The sequence below is a fragment of the Erithacus rubecula genome (assembly GCF_903797595.1).
Source record: "Erithacus rubecula genome assembly, chromosome: 10".
Classification (NCBI taxonomy): domain Eukaryota; kingdom Metazoa; phylum Chordata; class Aves; order Passeriformes; family Muscicapidae; genus Erithacus; species Erithacus rubecula.
The window spans coordinates 13598604-13616658 of record NC_136662.1 but is presented as its reverse complement, the minus strand read 5'-3'; the positions used below and the strand labels follow the sequence as shown (position 1 = coordinate 13616658).

At 41.2% G+C, this 18055-nt stretch overlaps 1 protein-coding gene across 6 annotated transcripts; it reads right to left on the bottom strand.

Moving 5' to 3' along the window:
• Positions 1-2965: 2965 nt before the first annotated feature.
• On the bottom strand, positions 2966-18023 carry MCOLN3 (mucolipin TRP cation channel 3). Of its 6 annotated transcripts, none has more exons than XR_013775391.1 (14): positions 16600-16738; positions 14667-14896; positions 12751-12918; positions 12084-12237; positions 11704-11788; positions 11528-11624; positions 10822-10921; positions 9153-9265; positions 8926-9075; positions 6860-6992; positions 6657-6779; positions 5922-6128; positions 5422-5551; positions 2966-4241 (listed from the first exon to the last, which is right to left on the bottom strand). XR_013775391.1 is itself a non-coding variant. In XM_079314493.1 (14 exons), the coding sequence occupies exons 2-14, from the start codon at positions 14892-14894 to the stop codon at positions 4231-4233; spliced, it is 1668 nt and encodes a 555-aa protein (XP_079170619.1). In that variant the 5' UTR covers positions 14895-14896; positions 17691-18023; the 3' UTR covers positions 2966-4230. The 6 variants fall into 6 exon arrangements, 5 of the variants coding, with proteins under 5 accessions (XP_079170619.1, XP_079170618.1, XP_079170616.1 ...); XM_079314493.1 differs by lacking the exon at positions 16600-16738 and adding an exon at positions 17691-18023 and having other exon boundaries at positions 6891-6992; XM_079314492.1 differs by having other exon boundaries at positions 2967-4241; positions 6891-6992.
• Between the last annotated feature and the right edge of the window lie 32 nt (positions 18024-18055).

The following is an 18055-nucleotide window of genomic DNA, read 5'->3' as shown; positions in this document are numbered from 1 at the left end:
CCTGTGCAGGGCTGAGAGTTGGACTGGAACATCCTTGTGGGTCCCCTCCAACTCAGTATAATCTCCGATTCTGTGATAACAGTAGTTAACTTACTGCCAACTAGTAGTTGTAGACACAGAAGACTGCAGGTGAGATTAGCTGCTACAGAATTGGTTATCTTGCAGGTCAAGAGGTATTTAGTTCCTCAAAAGCTGTGGTTTAATACGGTAACTCCAAACCAGGGTGTTCAAAAGAGAATGCAGACTCATAAGAGGTGTATTTGCAGTAACTGAATTCTCTACTTGCCCACACAGTGGGCATGGGCAACTCAGGATTCTTGCATAATGCTCTCAGATGATGCTGCATTTGGTTGTGGTCACACTGTGTAAGGGAGAAGAACAAAAGCCCAGACAAACATCCATATGCAGTTTCTCAACATTAGCTGCAAAAGCATTGTGTCAATTCATGCTGAAAGTTTTCTTAAGACTTCCTCTGGTATTAGCTACTGCATGAGGCAGGAAGGTGCTCCTCACAGGTGAAGCCACAGGTTTTGTTTATTACAGCAGTGTCTGTGTGCTGTCTTACTTCTTTTCTCCATTCCTGTCCCCGTCCCCCTGTTGTCCCCCCCCCCCCCATCTGCCAGATAAATTATGCTTTACACATTTTAATACTGGTTAGGCATGAGCACATCTGAATTTGATTTCTTACTCTTCTGCACGCACACTGTTTACCTTCCCCTGAGAATGTGCTTCAACAATCCAGCATGGAAACTGGTACTTAGAAACAAGTAAGCTCACCACCACTTCCTCTCAAGTGTAACTTCATTATGTTAAAACATCTGGGCTCTGCTGAAAATAAGTTCTCCCTAACTGTATATGCAAAACATTGGCATTGAAATAGCCTTGGTATGAAATACTGACTATTGGTATTCTCAGGTGGCTTTCCAGAGCCCAGTGAGAATCAGAACAAAGAAAATCTTTTACCCTTGGTCAGGGCTGAAAGCTTTATTACCCTAAGAATGGCATATTTAAGCAAGTTTATCAGATGCTTTATCTGGTCCCTTGTTCTCCCCAACTGCATTTTATAGTTCTATCTGTGCCTGCTTGATTGTATCAGCATAAAGATACTGATGTCTCCAGGATGCAGCTTTACATGTGCTACCAGCATTGCTAATGCTGAGATCACTGATACTCTGAAGTCACAAGGTTTTTTTTAGAATAAGATCATTGTCACACATTTTGGCTCTTCAAGGCCATAGCCAGAGCATCATATATTGATAAGATTAAAAAGCCTCACCACACACACAACAGCAGCAGCCACAGATCTGGCAGAGCTGTACTTCATCTCAAATGCAGCCAGAAGGCTAGAAAACATTGACTCACTTCTTCCCAGGTGAGCAAAATACTCAGGCAGAAGATCTTAAACACCAAGGATCAAGCAGATCAGAAGCATGGACAAGCAAGCACTTGGACTGCCAGCAGTAGCACCAAGGTGAACAGTGCGTGTTTGAGCGTCTGCTTTTTTTGTTAAAAAATCAGAATGTAACTATCAGATATATAATACAAGCAGCATTTATTTTCCCAGTCAGAACTGGACATTTTGAGCAGCTGTAAGCCAGTAACCTTTCAGGGTACTGTTCTTCCCAGTGTAACAGCCTGCACCCATAGCCAGAAACACACAATTGCTGCCCTGCTAAATGTATAAGCAGTTGTCCCTCTTTTCCCCTCACCCCATCCTATACATTGCTTTAAACATTCTTCTACTTCTTTTAGATAAGTTCTCCCCTCTGGCTTCAGTCTGCCCATTACTGTCTGAAGGCAACTTGTAATTCATCAACTCTTTCCTCCCCAAACCTACACAGCTCCCAGCAAAGCTAAATTAAAAGCTGAGGAATCCAGCAGAAGTAACACAGACCGTGGTTTTTCAAATAATATCCATATCTCAGTTGATTGACTTGTTAGCTGCAGCACAAGCACAGGTCATCACTTAAAGACTCTACCAGGGATTCCACTGCTTCACTTCAGGCAGCAGAAACTAATCTTCAGTGGAAGACCACCACATTAGGAATAGAAGGAATCTAGATACAGTATCTTTTGCTGCTTTGTGGTCACCCGTTGTAGCTTTCCATGCCTTATGTTCATACTGCAGGCTTCTATTAACATGCTTTCTCTCTGCTATTGTAAAACTCTGTAAGAATTTGACACTTTAGAGCTCTGCAAATTTTGTTGAAACTTGCTGCCAATTTAATGAGTTAACAGTGACAAAGCACACGTTCTACCCCATTTCTAAATGAAATCACATCACTTCTTGCCTTATAACTATATTAGCAAACAAAGTATTCCATAGCTGTTTACAAAATGTACCTGTATTTTAAGTGAATTATTAATCTTAGCTTTCTCTTAACTCTGTATGAAAAAGCCATGTAAGTCTGCCTTCTGCATTTTATTGATCTTAAAGTGCTTGCCACCTTTACCAGAATTCCTTACATAAATTACTGTACACAATGGTTATGTGCATATTGTATTTTGTGTATTGTCAAAGATCCATAAGGAGTTAATTGTGTCAAAACAAAACATGGTCACTTAATATTTGCTTTGTGATGCAAGACTGCCTTGAGTCTTCTTGAAAAGCTTTGAAAGTCTTCAGTCTTAGGTGAGTGTTGAAAGAGAAGGACCTCAGTACACAAAACTTTCAGATACTGTGCATAATTTGCCTATGCCTTGCATTTGGTTTGCCTTTGCTGAATTTGAGGAGTGGTTTTAGTGTAGGTTAAATACTTGAATATTTGTTTCTATGGCAAACTCTGAAATGCTGTTAAACATCAACTGGAAGCAGGTCCTTGACAGGGTCCACAGGAAGTATCATGACTACAGGAAATACAAGTTCACACACTCCACACTGTTTCATGCAAGAAATTGCACAGTACTATTAAAAAACAAAGCTCCTATATTAACCCGGCAACAGATGAATACTGACACACCCAATACTTACTGCAGCTGTGTTTATTGTTGCACATTTACAATGTGTAGGCATTCAGACAGAACATGTTTAGTGTCCTCTGCAGCATTCATTATGCATTGTCACACACAGCTACAGCAATGTTGCTCACAAATGCAAGTTCTCTAAAATATGCTTCCCTTTAGTCTTCTATCTATTCTGCTCCCAGAGTGAACAGACTATAGAAAATAAGGCATCCATTAAATAGAATCACAATGAACAATGAATATAAACTAAGTTGTCAAAACTAAACTTTTATAAGAGCAATGTTTCAGCCAGCCACTGATAGTAGCAAGTTATTCAGTTGCTAGGAAACATCCAGTTTCTAAAGAGAGGAGAGATAAGACTCTCAGAGACATCTCCCTGTGTCTTTAATTTAGTTTAGACTTCAGTGTTTACAGACTTGTATGCCAGATGAAGATTTCAAATTTTTTAAAACTAGGTACTTTGAAAGTGTTTTTGTCTGATTTTTCCTTTAAAAACATAAGATCCAAACACTGTTAAGCTGAAGACTGTAACTGATCCTGCCCAGTGCTTGATATATGAGAACATTTCTCCATTCAGCTCATCCCTCAACTTCAACTTTAGCCTGGCATAACCCAGCCTCTCTGAGAATAGATTGCCACTTACATCCAGTGGTACTTGTCCCTAAAAAAATATTTATTTTATGCTTTCAGCTATATTTGAGTGGTTTGGTGTATCAACTCACTGTAATGACTCCAGAAACAAATTACACCAAATTTCATAGTATTTATTTATACTGTGAGTGCAAATAAACCAAAAATTCTGAGAGCTCTAGTGAGCTTTCATTCATTCAGTAAAAGGTCAGCCAAGGACAGGTAACGCCTGCATTACTGAGGGCTAGGTTGGTGTTCAAAGCTGAAGTAGTCCAACATGAGTTCTACTTACAGTTGAAAGTACTACATTTATTTTCTACTCTTATAATCTAGCCAAGTCACTGAACACAGATAGGTTTTTATGCCCTTTGCATTCTAGCACAATTTAACTGAGGAAACAAATAGAATAAAACTAATAAAAACCATCCCTAAGCCCCCCGAAATAGCAGTGAATATCTAATCAAAATGTTTGTAAATTTAGCATAAACTTCTGCCATAGGCTTACACTGTTTTTTGAGAAAAGCAAATAAAGTCTTCAGAGATAAGGTTTTCCACCAGCTCCATTGTCCAGTTCTTGCAATGTGTGCTGCTTTAAAGCCTCCATGATACTCTCCCACAATCCATTAAATATGTTCATTACATACAACCTGTACAAGAGAGGAGGAGAAAGTTGTCAGGCACATGCATCAAAATCATAGTTTCACTGTACAAGAAGCCTTAAAAATGCAACTGAACTATTAATAATTTGATGTTCACTAACAAGAAATTGCTATGAGCCACCAGAAAACATTTTGAGCATGAGACTGCTCTCCAAGATGCATGATCCCCACTGCACAGTCAGTAGGAAAATTATTACATCCCCACCCTGTCCCATCTTACGCTGGCTTTTTTGTCTGGTTAAACTGAGAGTTTTGTGCAGAAAAGCAAATATTAGTATGTCCATGCCCTTTACTGAGGAGCAAGATGCCCTGCTCTGCTCCATCCCACACTTTTATCTCCAGTAAGACACTCGGTCAGAACAGGGTCAAAATATGTCCCCATCTCCTCCCACTCATAAATATGCTCTATCAGGCATATAACAATACAGCCCACCAGAAAAGCCCAATATCAAGGAGTTGCACCTTTGATCTTTTTAATCAAGTGGCAAATATTTTTCAGCTCCCCCACCAAAAGGCTCTTCAGCAAGGAAGACTCAGACTTGCTGCCAGCCAGGTTAAATATAAACCACGTATCCTGCAATCAGTATTCCTGAAGAAACACAACCTCAAATAACTGAAGCATTTTCTCTTCATAATGTTAGTTAGGCAATGTTTTCCAGGAGCTGTGATAGTATCTTAATCTGCATGCTGTCTTAAAACCTTGACAAGCTGATTTTCTCCCCAAGTTTCAGGTCTGTTACCTGCACAAGGTGTGATTAAAAAGTGGATAAGAGACCACTGAGTGAGTTCTCTAAGTGCTGCCTGTTGCAATGAGTACAGGGAATGTTAATGCTTACACATTACACATATGGGGTTCCCAAGTTACTGTAAATATTACCTCACTTTTTGTATAATTTTTCACATGTTAAGTAATTCTTAATTTGGAAGTTCCCTCACATCTTCTAAGAAATTTGTTGGCTGCAAAACAACAGTTTTGCTGAAGTGCTCTTAGAAATAGTTTGAAATTTTTGTGTGGATTTCCCCCTCTCACACAACTTCCCCCAAAATTTTAAGTACTTTTCATAAACATTGTACCAGGGACATTTTTTTGCATGTTGCTTTTGCACATACCTTAACAGGTATATTAAGTAATAAGTTAATAATTAATAGTTTTAATATAGATACATACCATTACAACAACAGAAGAGAGATGCAGAACTTTCCTCCTCTAATCTGTACCTCCCAGAGTTTGGTGAGTCTTTGCACTGTGATATAAATCTCTGAAGTTCTGTCTCGGGAAAGCCATCTTGCTGGTAGTGCTAAAAATTGATACTTAGTTAAACCTCTAACAAGGCTAAATCCCACCATAAAACAAATTCTCCCCAGACCACTTTTGAGACACTGCTCAGGTGTGAAATGAGAAGATTCACAGGACCTAATGTAAAAATACTGCTTTTTAGTGGACATTTAGCTACCATTGGAGCAGAAAAACAGACAGACTTTTAAAGGAAAAACAAAGTAGAGAGGAATTAAAAACCTTCCAGTCTTCACTTGGCACCCTCAAAAGTAGTCGATATATTTATTTTTTAGATTGGCATGCACTGCAATTTACAGTATTGAGGGAGATGAGAGTTTTGATAGCACCAATCTTGCACTGTTACTCCAAATGGACAGTCAGACTGTGCTTACCTTGACTGTTTCATACGTATCTGTAATGAGTGCAATGAAGAGACTCAGCACCATATAGATGAACAGACTGATGAAGGAGTAGAGGTAGATCCTACTGAATAACCAAACCAAGTAACTTTTCTGCTGCATTTCTGCAAAGGTGGCAAACATGTCATCTCCATTGATCAGTGAAAAAAGGCATTCAGAAACCATGTTCAGAGTGCGAAACTAGAGAGGAGGGAAGAAGACAAGGATGTGTCACCACTTTATGTGGTCACAGAGACTGTACATAACATGAAGAAGATACACTGCTGGTGACTGGCTGCTTCAGATCTCTTCCTACACCCAGAGGATGACAAGGTGCAAACAGTAAAACATCCAAGGAACAAGCAAAGTTTGTCGCCTCCTACACACATGCGCATTCAATTCAAGCAAATTTCTCTTTAAAGAGGGATAAGCATAATGTCTCCAAAGTTTTAGTCTGATACCAGTGTTCTGCAGAATGGAAATTATTTCTTAAAATATCAGCATGTGATTGGGAGTCACAGCAGCTTCCACTTCTGACTTGGATCTTTCATAACTTGAGGAAAGTCTGATTGAGTCATGGAAGCCAGTCTCCTCAAACAGAGCAGCATCATGTTGAACATGCACTATTTTTACATTAAGGGAAGCCTTGATATGGAGAGCTAGAAAACAACAGTAGTGATCTCTCATTCTGTTATTCAAGTTGTCTTTTTTTTGTGGTCAGAACATTACCTTCACATGGTATGGTCCCAGTACAATCCATCCACAGAAACAATAACCCAGGTAGATCATAGCAGCACAACAGCAGAACCTCATTACATTGGGTAATGCTGCTCTCAGTGTTAGGATGAGAAGCTGCACAAAGCAATGCAAACAGTGAGAATTCAACCAGATACCTCTCTCAGTCCTCTTATAGCAACAAACAGAATAAATACCAACAATATGAAGATCCCAGGAGATCCTTACATTATACTTCTGAAAGAAACCTAGGTAGCGAATGACTCCAAGCCACACAAGCATAGTGGATATTCCCAAGAGTATGCTGCAGATATCATAGCTTGTCAGACTCTGAAAAAAAAGAAAAATAAGAAGCAAAAAAATAAGAAAGGAGAAAATTAGTCATTGTAACAACTGACAGGCTCTAAATTGCAACTCCCATTACTACAAAGATTTGTTAAGGAACATTTTTCCTTTGGCAAACTCTCCCAATTAGAAATTAGTTTGAGGCAATATACATTTGAGATAGGTCCCACAAAAAAAGCAGGGGCACAAGTGCAACTGATTTCTTTGCAATGCCTTTACACATGGCTGTTTGTAAAACAGATTCTTAGAGCTTTATTTGCAAGGCCAAGAGTGCAGGTGCACTGCAGAAGCAGAGATAGTTCCTCTGTCACCCAGCTCAGCAGGATCTGCAGTGGCATTGCAAACATTTTTATGCTGCTTCCAGACTTGCAGAAACTGCTTCTGGAATCTGCATTGACAGATTCCTCAGAGCATCTTAGGAATCTCTGCACTGCATCCCAATGGACAATGTAAACATGACATAGAACAAAGAAAGTTCTTACAGTACGAAGGAAAAGCTCTTTGGAAAAATTAGCATTGCTTGTCAGCATTCTCAGATAAATACTCAGGAGTTATGTAGTTGGGAACTATGAGCTATATAAAGCTATCAAGGAGAACACTAATTAGCTTCTAATGAATTCTGTCTGAAACTTACATCCATTGGCACTTTGCTGTTTTTTCCACCTATAGATACTGGCCTATTTTCATCCAAATTAGCATGCACTCTGTTCCTGAGCTGCAGCTCTACTCTGACATGGATTGTGACAGCTTATTTGAAAGAAGTTTTCATTCGTTTCTGTTTCTATTCTCCTAAGAATAAAGCATAAATAACATATATCTGCAAAGGATATTGGCTAATCTTTCCTATCAGCATAATTAATTTAGAGCTTGACAAAAAACAAATTTAGGCTACTTTAACGTGAACTTCTTATTCAACCACTTTCATACAGTAACATGGAACAAGATCTTGTTATTATGGTCCACAAGGCTTGCAAAATGGAGTAAAATGTACCTGTAGAGTTTTAATAAATTACTCTTACATATATATAAACAGATGTATTTATAGTACAAGATACAAGAATTTCAAATGCAAGATATTATTCCAATCTTATTCTCTTTGCTTCTCCCAAAGCAGAATGGAGCTATCTCTTATCTTGGGCAACTTCCTCACAGCTTCTTTCTACTCTCAGTGAGTTTATAGGCCCTATGGTGAGACAGGACAATTTGTACAGGGTGTTTGTGATAGTCAAGCTGTCAGCAAATGGATTTCAGACCCATCCTCTCATCACTACTGTCCAAAGTCCACTATGTTGCAATGTCACACTTCAAAGTCTGCAACAGATTTTGTGAAGAACAGTATTATCTGAATATCAGAGTGCTTCAGGATAGTATTTTATAATAATTTTTCTTCCCTAATTATGTAAAAAAAAAAAGTTTTACAAGTTTTGAGCTTTGTCCATAACAAGTTTACTTTAGAAAGTGAAAGCCCAGAACCTGCTGTGGCTGACTGTTATGAACATGCTGGAAAACAGAAGCTGGGAAAGCAGCAAAGTGATATTTAAGGAGATAAACACTCTGCTAAACACATATAGAGTTCAAAAAGTTAAATGATAAATTTGAAAAAAAAAATCATCAAATGAGCAAATATAAGTGAGGAAGGAAGTCAACAGTCAAATTTTCAGAGATTAACTACATTTCATTCCTCAGAGTCACAGGGAGCAAAGTTAATTCAGCACTATAATACAGAGTGATATTTGGAGTTTTTAAATCTTGCTACTAGAAACAACAGGCATGAGTTGCAATTCTGGAGGAGAAGGTAGAGTTTTAAAATGTTATGCCACTCAGATGCAAGTACAGCCAGCCTGAAGTCCTCTGAGAGATTTAAACCTAGGTTAGACAGAAACAGTTTCACTTCCATCTGACAGTATGAAAAGCCTACCTTTGCTTGTATCTCCATCTTTAGAGTTGATCCAACGATAGTTAGGACATCGCTAACCATAATCAGGATGTACCATCCATTGACAAATTCCATTTGATCACTGAAAGACACTTCTTTCTTATAATAATATAGGAAAAAGCTTACAAATTCCTAGGGGAAAGGAGGAAAGAAAACAATTAATAAGGCTAACACAAGATAAGGTTTTCCAAAGAAGGAGCTATACCCACCCTCTGGAGCCAAATTCCTTTAATCACTGATCGTGTGCAAAGGATCAATGAAGCCAGACAAGTCAATATGACAAAAGCATCGAAGATCATCATGTAATGAGTGTTCTTCTGTACTGCAAGAACAAAAATGTACATGTTTATAGTGCATTTATTCTTGTTGACCATCACTGAAGTAAAAATCCAGTTTGGATGTTAACTATATTTATTCAATCAAATTAAGCATTTACATAACTGAATCTTAACATTTTTTTCCTCACAAAATTTTATGACATATTTTATGAGAGACATATCTGCACTACAGATACCACTTCAGTAAATTTAGAAGGGTTGATACCACATCAAAAATATACCAGAATGTGAGTGCTTCTTACAGCCCTGCAGGATTATAGGTGAGAGTTAATCATTTTACAGAGACTGGAACGGCCTTTGGAGTCATAGACCTACTCAGAAATTTTTTTTAAGTCCTAGGAACTTTATATGTATCTTCTCTTTCAGACCAGTATTTGACAATCAGTTTTTCTGTCCTAGGGCAGTACAGATAACTTGTACTATTGCTCAGCTAGTCAAGACCAACAGTGAGCTATACAAATTCTCCATCTCTTATGTTACTAAAATTCACATTCTTGATCATCTTACATTAAACATAGCACCAAATAATTTTATTTGCTTTTATACCTACCTTACAGCTGCAAAGAAGGGAGACAGAAAAAGGATTAGATTTTAATTCTGAAGGAAGCTAAGGGACTCCAGGGGACGGTTTGGAAGGCTCGGGGCGCACTCGAGCCCCCAGCGCGTACCGGGACCGGGCCGGCAGCGCCGCCAGCTGGGCACTGCGGGCACGGCAGCCGCCAACCGGGCACCAGCGCAGAGCTCCGGTGCCCCGATAACTGCAGACTGCATCTTCACAAAAACACCAGTTATCCTTTTCCACTGCCTTCATTCCCTGACAAAGGCATAGCAACAGGGAAAGTGGCAAAGTAGAACATGGTTTATCCTGTTGCAAAGTGGAATCTAACAGTCCTGGAAAGCTTCTGACTATCAAAGAGATTTTTTTTTGCTAATGAGAAAAGGTCATGTTTTGAGCAGGCCGAATATCTGCCAATAAAGGTGGCTCATTCTCGTGAATCACTGTGTAAGAAATTTAACCATCCTGTGCACCTCAGTTGTAGCCAAATACATGGCAAATGGCATTTAAGCAACAAGAAGAAGCATTTCTAGCCATTCCACTCCAGCAAGCCTCAGCAACAATGCTTCCTTATCCTTCCTGGTGCTAAGTCCTGAAATAAGAGTAAATCAGCTTCAACTTTCCACCAGTATCATGTGTCCTGTTTCCTGGCTAGAACAGTTCACAACTTTGCCTTAAGAAATAAGCAGCCTAAATTTAGTAGCAAAAGACAGAAGGATGCACAGTGATGTATGAAAAAATTTTGGTTTGACATTATCAATGGTGAAAGCCTTGAGAACTGGTACAGAAAGTAATGGTGTGGCTAGATTCCCAGGTTTTCAGACCAGAGGTTGAAGAACAATAATTTCTTAGAAAATCAGATCTAGAGTGCATATATTAGAGATTGTATGTCAATGGTGCCTTTCACAAACAAAAAGGTTAACAAACATTCTGCTAGTGGACAAAATTTCAGCATGAAAATTTCAACAGATTTATGCCACTTACTTGATCCAGAAACGTGCCAGTCTTTACATTCCCTGATTGCTATTTCATTGTCTAGACTTATTTTAATTCTTCCACTATGTGCTTTATTATCAAACACAATCTGTATTAAAAACATAAACAAATTTTAAAAGCTCATGTCTTTATAAAGTTAAACAATTACACATGTAGACCACTGTATTGCTAAGCCTGCATAATGATGCAGAATAATTACCCTAGGGGAAAAGTTACAAAACTTTTCTAAGCTTAAACTAAATTCCAGTATCTTCAAATAAATGCTGTCAAAATGAAGACAAATCTGCTCAACCATGTATTTGCCACAAATTGTTTGATCAACTAGTTACTAGGTGAAATTCTTTTAAACTACATTCTCATTCCTCTATTATCTGAAAACAACCTTTCCCAGAAGCATCTCTCTAAAGAGAAGAGACTTACACTTCCATTATACTTCAGATGGATTAGAGTACAAGTGGCTATAAGCCAAGCAAGTACTTCAGGACCACATCAGGAGCACTCAAAGCTTAATTTCCCACAGTGACAGCTGCTGGTTATTTACAGGGTACACCAAGCCATAAGAGGGTAATCCAGGCCCCAGTGACCCAGTGGTACTCAACACTCTTTAGAAAATACCTGTGCTGACTGTGTGCAGTAAACCAGCAAGACATTTTCTGGTTTTGAACAGAATGATATGTGGCAGGCTTCCACATACCCGCAGAGTGAAATCGTAGCAGTCGGGGAGCTCGTGGTGACGAACGGTCTGGAGGTTGATTGCCTTCAGATTGAACATGAGCTGCACTGCCACCAGTCTGCAACAGAGCTCCAGGTTAGCTTTGCACAGGAAAATGCACCAAAACCCCAACAGAGGAGCTGTTCATTCCTCCTCACCTGGGGAAATCCAGAGTGAAATTCAAATTGTGCTTTCCCATTGTTGTGTTGTCTAATGAAGTCGTTGGCTCAATGTACAAGCAGTCTGGAATGGATAAGGACTCACAACAATATCTCATGGATTATCAGGTTCTTTAACTGTAATCTGCCTGTCCCACTCCCAAGGCTGTTATGAGCTGTTGGCTACACCAGACAAGATAACACACTTGAGTGAGGAGTCATCTGAGAAGCCAACTGACAAACAGACTGGCATCCTTGAACACCAGCCAAGTTATTCATCATGAATTTACAGGGAACACTCCTGAACATTATCCCCGAATTTATCAAAAATGTAGGTCCCATCCTCCCAAAGAACTGATAAAATAGATTAGGTTCATCACCAGTCACAATCTCTGGGTCTATATCAAAGGTGTCATTTCCAGGACAGATGATTCCTCGCTTGTAGAACTGCTGACAAACAGCCAGAGGTGTCTCTTCTGCTCCCTTCTTCTCATAAGCATGATTTCCAACAGAGATGTTGGGTAGCTGAAGGTACTAAAGTTCAGAACAAACAAACCAACTTAAATGCCAATAAAACTGTTAGACTCTGAAGAAAAATAAAAAAAACTGAACAAAGCAAACACAGAAGTGTTTGGATCAGTTATAACCCATCTCCTTTATTTAAAGGTCACCTAAAGAACTGAAACCTAAACCACACCACAGCTAAGTCCTCAAATATTTTAAGGTATTTGACAAAGGCACTAAGTACAGGATTTGGATCTACATACCTTTTTTCTTATCATGTTTTTTCTCTTCACAATTCTTACTAGAAAGCCTAATATATTCCTTGCAAAGAATTCTGGCTCAGATTCAAGGAGTGCTTTTAGTGTAGAACTAGTACACTGATTAACTTTAAGGATGTTACCATACTACAATGCTCCAGCAATGACAGAAAAACTTAACGAGTTGATGCTTTAGTCTTAAGCAATTGACACAGAAGTTCAATTCAGAAAAACATACCCAGGAAAATACCATATATATTGTAGATATTGCAGCAACAATCCCTACCTGGTTTATTGCAAAGAATATCTGATCATAGACATCTGTTTGTGTGTACACAGCATAGGTATCATCCATTCTGTCCATATACCCTTTCAAGAAAAGATGTTTGAATGCAACAGTGTTCTCTTCTTTGAAGGCAACCACCATTTGATTGCTCAATCCGAAAACCACCAGCTGAAAAAGACATTTATATTTCCTGTTCAAAGACAACATTGGCTTCTGGATTAACATGTGAACTCTAACGAATCTTTTGTCTCACTGGTAGACACATGGCAATTACATGCAGGCTGCTCCATTTCAAAGATGTTCAAATAAAAGTTTGACTTTAAGGAAACAGTGGGTTTCACAAATGTGCCTTTAACATATTTACAGCATCTTGGCGAAGGACTGGCATTTTTACAAAGAAAATGACACCATCTTGAGTTCGAGCTCCCTATATACTGTTACACACCCTTTGTTAGTTCAGCCTGGTGTCAATTGACTAGCCTTGGGGGAATATCATTGTTCCTCAGCCAAAAAACCAGGACAGGACTTCACAAGACCCCACTTTAAAGTCCTTACTCCAGGGGACAAAAGGGAAATTGAGGACAGCTTAGGAAAACAAACATCTCTCAATCAAGTTTCAGTGAAAAGTGCTTTGAGAATAACTCACCAAGCTGTGCTTGTAACAAGATAACACCTGAAGCTGGTAAAAAAAGTATACTGCAACCGTTTATGAAAAGCGAGCACAAAACTCTGTTAGTTGCTATCCAGACTGGAAAAGGTTTCTTAGAAGTACATGATGTACTTCTCAGAGCTCACAATTCTCTTGACTATTGTTTCAAATCTGGTGTCAGGTGTATTGTGAAGACACTCATCAGAGATAAGTCTGAATCAGTAGTCTACAGATTAGTTTTATGGCCATGGTGCAAACTGGATATGCAGGTTTTGATAAGGGTAACTCAGTTACAGAGATACTGGAATGCTCTGCAGGCAAGCTCAGCGTGCTCAGCACACAGGAATACACCAGCAAACCAACACTGATCAGACTGAATTATCTACAGGCAGATTTTCTCTGAAAATACAAAATCAGCATTAGCTTCTTTCCTATTTGGATTCTTCCATCATCAAATTTTAATTTTAGTTGCAAAATGGGAGAGATGGCAATCAGATGATGACACATGTAAAAACTAAGGGATACAAACGTGCTGCCAGATGCACAGCAGGAGAACTCTTATTTCTGCACTTTGTGCCATCATTCATACACATGGAAAGAAAACATTCTTTTCTATAGATGTGTTGTCATAGCACTGGCATGACCATAAAGGGAAATCACATGTGGGCATCTATGAAGGGTCATCTGAGGCCTTAGAAAGGTTAAATGAAAACTTTCTTCTGCCTTAACAACACAACTTTGAGACAAACAACTGTGTTTTGAGCAGCAGATAAATGTGTTATATGAAATCTGTGGTGCAAGGCTGGATGAGAGGAAGAATGAGGAAGACTTTCTGAGGTTTTTTGCAATGCAAGATATAAGCGAACATCATGAAAAAGTCACCAATTTCACTTCTCATCACTGTGATATCAAAACAGAAATAACTTTTCCTTCCCTTAAACACAACAGTGAAGCAAGTATTGAGGTAACACGTGTAGGGATGCCATTCTTTTGGGGGTAAAAATGGCAAAGATAAAAAAAGTAAACTAAAAAGTCAAGTTGAGCCCTTAAACACGGTTCCTCTCATTTGTACTCCTGGAATGCAATTTTTTTTCAGTCCATAGTTTTAGGAGAAAATTAGGCCATGTGAGATCTAAGCTACATATATGCAAATAAGATAATTTTGCAACCTATCCTTTCCCTTCCTCTGCACCACTCCATGAATAGCATGTTTCCTGCATTCATTTGACATCCCACAGGCTGAGTCCCTGCTTCCATAGGTACTCACCTGAACTGTAACCATTACTATTTTGAGTAACTGAATCCCAAGTTTCCAAGGTTTTCTGCCTCGGGCCCAAAACTTCTCACATGGGTTCATGAAGAAAAATTTTAACTTCCTTCTAAGCTGGTCTTCCAAAAGCCCCTCCTGTGATACTGATGAGTGTCGTTTGTAGCTGCAGAGGTTTTCATCATCATGCACACCGCAGCCACTCACAGTCACTTCAGGATTTTCCATTTCTGAAAAAAAAAAACCCAATCCTTGTAAGTTAAAACACATGTAAGCATCAATACAGCAGATCAGTCTGCACTAACAACCTAACTCCAAAACTGTTTATATTCTGTGAAAGGCACTTGCATATTACCCTGAATTTCAGACCTTTCTCATATTATTGCACACATTCTGCAGAACTCCAAGAAAAATTTGGGCAAGTCCTTAAATTTGCAGCTAGGTTGCCAGGACACTAATTTAATAGTGGAATTTCTGTCCATTTGGAATTACAGGGTCACTTCCAGAAAAATTCTTCCTCTCTCATTTGACAAGAGCAGCATATGTGCCAGACATCCTGACTCAAGAAGAGCACCAAAAGCCTCTCACAAGCATTCACTCTCCTGGAAAAATTATCTACTGCTGTAGCTTGTATTTTCCCCCACACCTACAAATCTATGCCCAGTCCCTGAAAGAAAAGGAATTTTCAAAAGATGCAGCAGCTTTCTTAAACACTACTACTAGCATGGCTCACTCTTGGAAATGGAGATGGAACATGACAAATTGTAATTCATATAAATTACCTGAGAACATTAACTTTTCATTTGATATAAGAGACCCAATGCAAACCACCAACAGTGATGAACCAAACAAAAAGACCAAGAGGTAATTGAATCATGATTATCCAAAGAGGCTCACATTTGCATTCAGTGTGAGGAGAAGATTAGATGAGAACCTTATAAACACATTTTGAGACATTACTCTGCATAGTATTCAGCATATTTATATTTTTATTTGTTACTAAATTCACTGACTGCTAAACATTTTATATGTGCTTTATAAAATATTTAAGAACTAGCCAGGAATATTTATTTCAGATAAAAGACTGAAGATATTAAAAAGAGAGAAGACGGCCTGGGCTGTGAATAAAGGTGTGCCTTATTAGACAGTTTATTTTGATTCCCATAAGAATAGTTTTGTATATAACTCAAACAAAAAATCATCACCAAGATTGATTTTTACTAATGTCCAGTCACATCCAGTCTCCTCCAGCAGCCCGTGCACGTAGCAGAACAACATTCTGTTTCAGATACGATTCAAGACCTTCAATTTCCCCAATTGTCAGAGAATGCAAGAAATATTTTGAGTCAGCAGTATAACACTAAAAACAGGCCCATACAGAGGCCGAAATAAGTTCAGCTCCTGTTTTATCTGACTTCCATTGTCCTGCAGAATAGAGCACAGTGTGCTGCGGCTTCCACTCATCTTTCTCACAGCTGATCCGGCATTTCTAAAATTAAGCCCTACTCTGCCACTGCAACAGCCCTGTCAATATCTGTGTGGGATTAAAAAAAAACAAAAGTAAAAACAAAACAAAAACCAACCACACAAAACCCCAAACCCAGTTTTGTCCCTCACGGTGGGCTTGAGGCGCAGCCCCGCGCTCCCGCACAGCCCGGGCCGGGTCTGTGCAGCCCGGGCGGGCACAGCCGGGGCGGCCACTGCGGGCCGGGCCCTTCCCTCGGCAGCTCCCAGCACCCGCGGGTGCCTCAGGGGCCCGACCCGGGAGCCGCCCGCACCCGCACCCGCATCGCCAGCCCCGGCCAGGCCGCAGCGCGGCAGCCGCTGCCCCTGCCGGGCTCGGCGCCCCTTTCCCGCGGCACCCCAAAGGCGCAGGCTGCGGGCCGAGGTGCACCCCGGCCCCTCTCCCCCGCTGCTACAGGCTCCGGCGTACCTGCCACCCGTGACTGCTGCTGCCGCCGCCCGGCCCCCGGGGGCTGCTGCCGCCGCGGGGGCGGCCGTGGGAGCGCAGAGCCCTCAGCGCGGAGCCCTCAGCGGGGAGCCCGCAGCTCGGAACCCGCAGCTCGGAGCCCGCAGCTCGGAGCCGTCAGCGCGGAGACCTCAGCGCGGAGCCCTCAGCGCGGAGCCCTCAGCGCAGAGCCCGCAGCTCGGAGCCCGCAGCCGCGCCGCGCCCTACCGGCTCCGCTTGGCCGGGCGGGAGAGCCGCGGCCTCCGTCAGCCCGCCCCAGCCCCCGGGCCGGGCTACGTTCGGCTGTGCCGCGCCGTGCCGGGCTAGGCTCGGCTCGGCTATGCGGGGCTGTGCCGGGCTAGGCTCGGCGGTGCCGTGCCGTGCCGTGCCGTGCACACCGGCACACGCGGCCTCTGACACCTTGCGCTGCTCATCTCCCGCCTGCCGCACGTGACGGGCGGCTCTCCACACTCTAATACACTTCCTAGAGGGTGGTAATGCCGGCTCCAGATTTATTGACATACGCTTCTCCAGCAGGGGAAGTAATATTTATGTTATAAATAGCTGTGTCGCACCCGTCAAAAAAAAAACAAAACAAAACAAAACAAAACACCCCCCACCCCCCAAACAAAAACAAACAAACAAAAATCCAAACAAAACCCAAACAAACAAAAAAAAGCGCCCCAAGAATCCCTCTCAGGTCACAGGACTGTGGTTATGAAGGGCAGCTAGCGGTACAGCGGACATGCTTAGGTTAGCCACTTATAAACAATTAAGCTATTAAAGTTATTATCTGAACTTCAAAGAGAACGGGCTCCTGCCATGGGTCTGCGCCAGTCCCACTGCCCTGCAGAAATGATCCCTTTTGCTGCCTGACAAGAGGATAACCTCGGCTTATAACTGTGCAGTCTTCAGCTGCCTAATTCGTGCTGCAAGTACCACTCTGAACACTGGCATGTAAGGAGAAGGTAAAATAAGGCCAAGACCAAAACAAAAAGAGTAGCAGGCATTTTGAGAAAGGGAACTTCCTGGCTGTACAGATTGACACGGAAGACAGAAGGAGCCCTCCTGCTTACCATAAGAAGGGGTGGATGGACCTCAGAGTGGCACCAAGGACCAGCCCTGGGTGCTCCACACAGAGAGAAAGGCTCCTGTGTTTTACATCGCAGCAAGGCAAACTAAATTATTTTTATGCATCCAAAATACAAAATATAGAGATTACAAATCTTCATATTAGCAAACCGCATCGAATCGCCTCAATGTCAGCGGGAGGCGGTCTCGGCACTGCCCGGCACACACCGAGGCGATGGGCTGGGGTGCGCGGGTGGCCCGGCTGCAGAGGGGACTGCCACCGCCTGCCGCCTACAAACCCCATCGTGCCCCGCGCCCCAGAGTGCCGCCGACGGCGCATCTGTAGCGCACGGCATGCTGGGATGAGTAG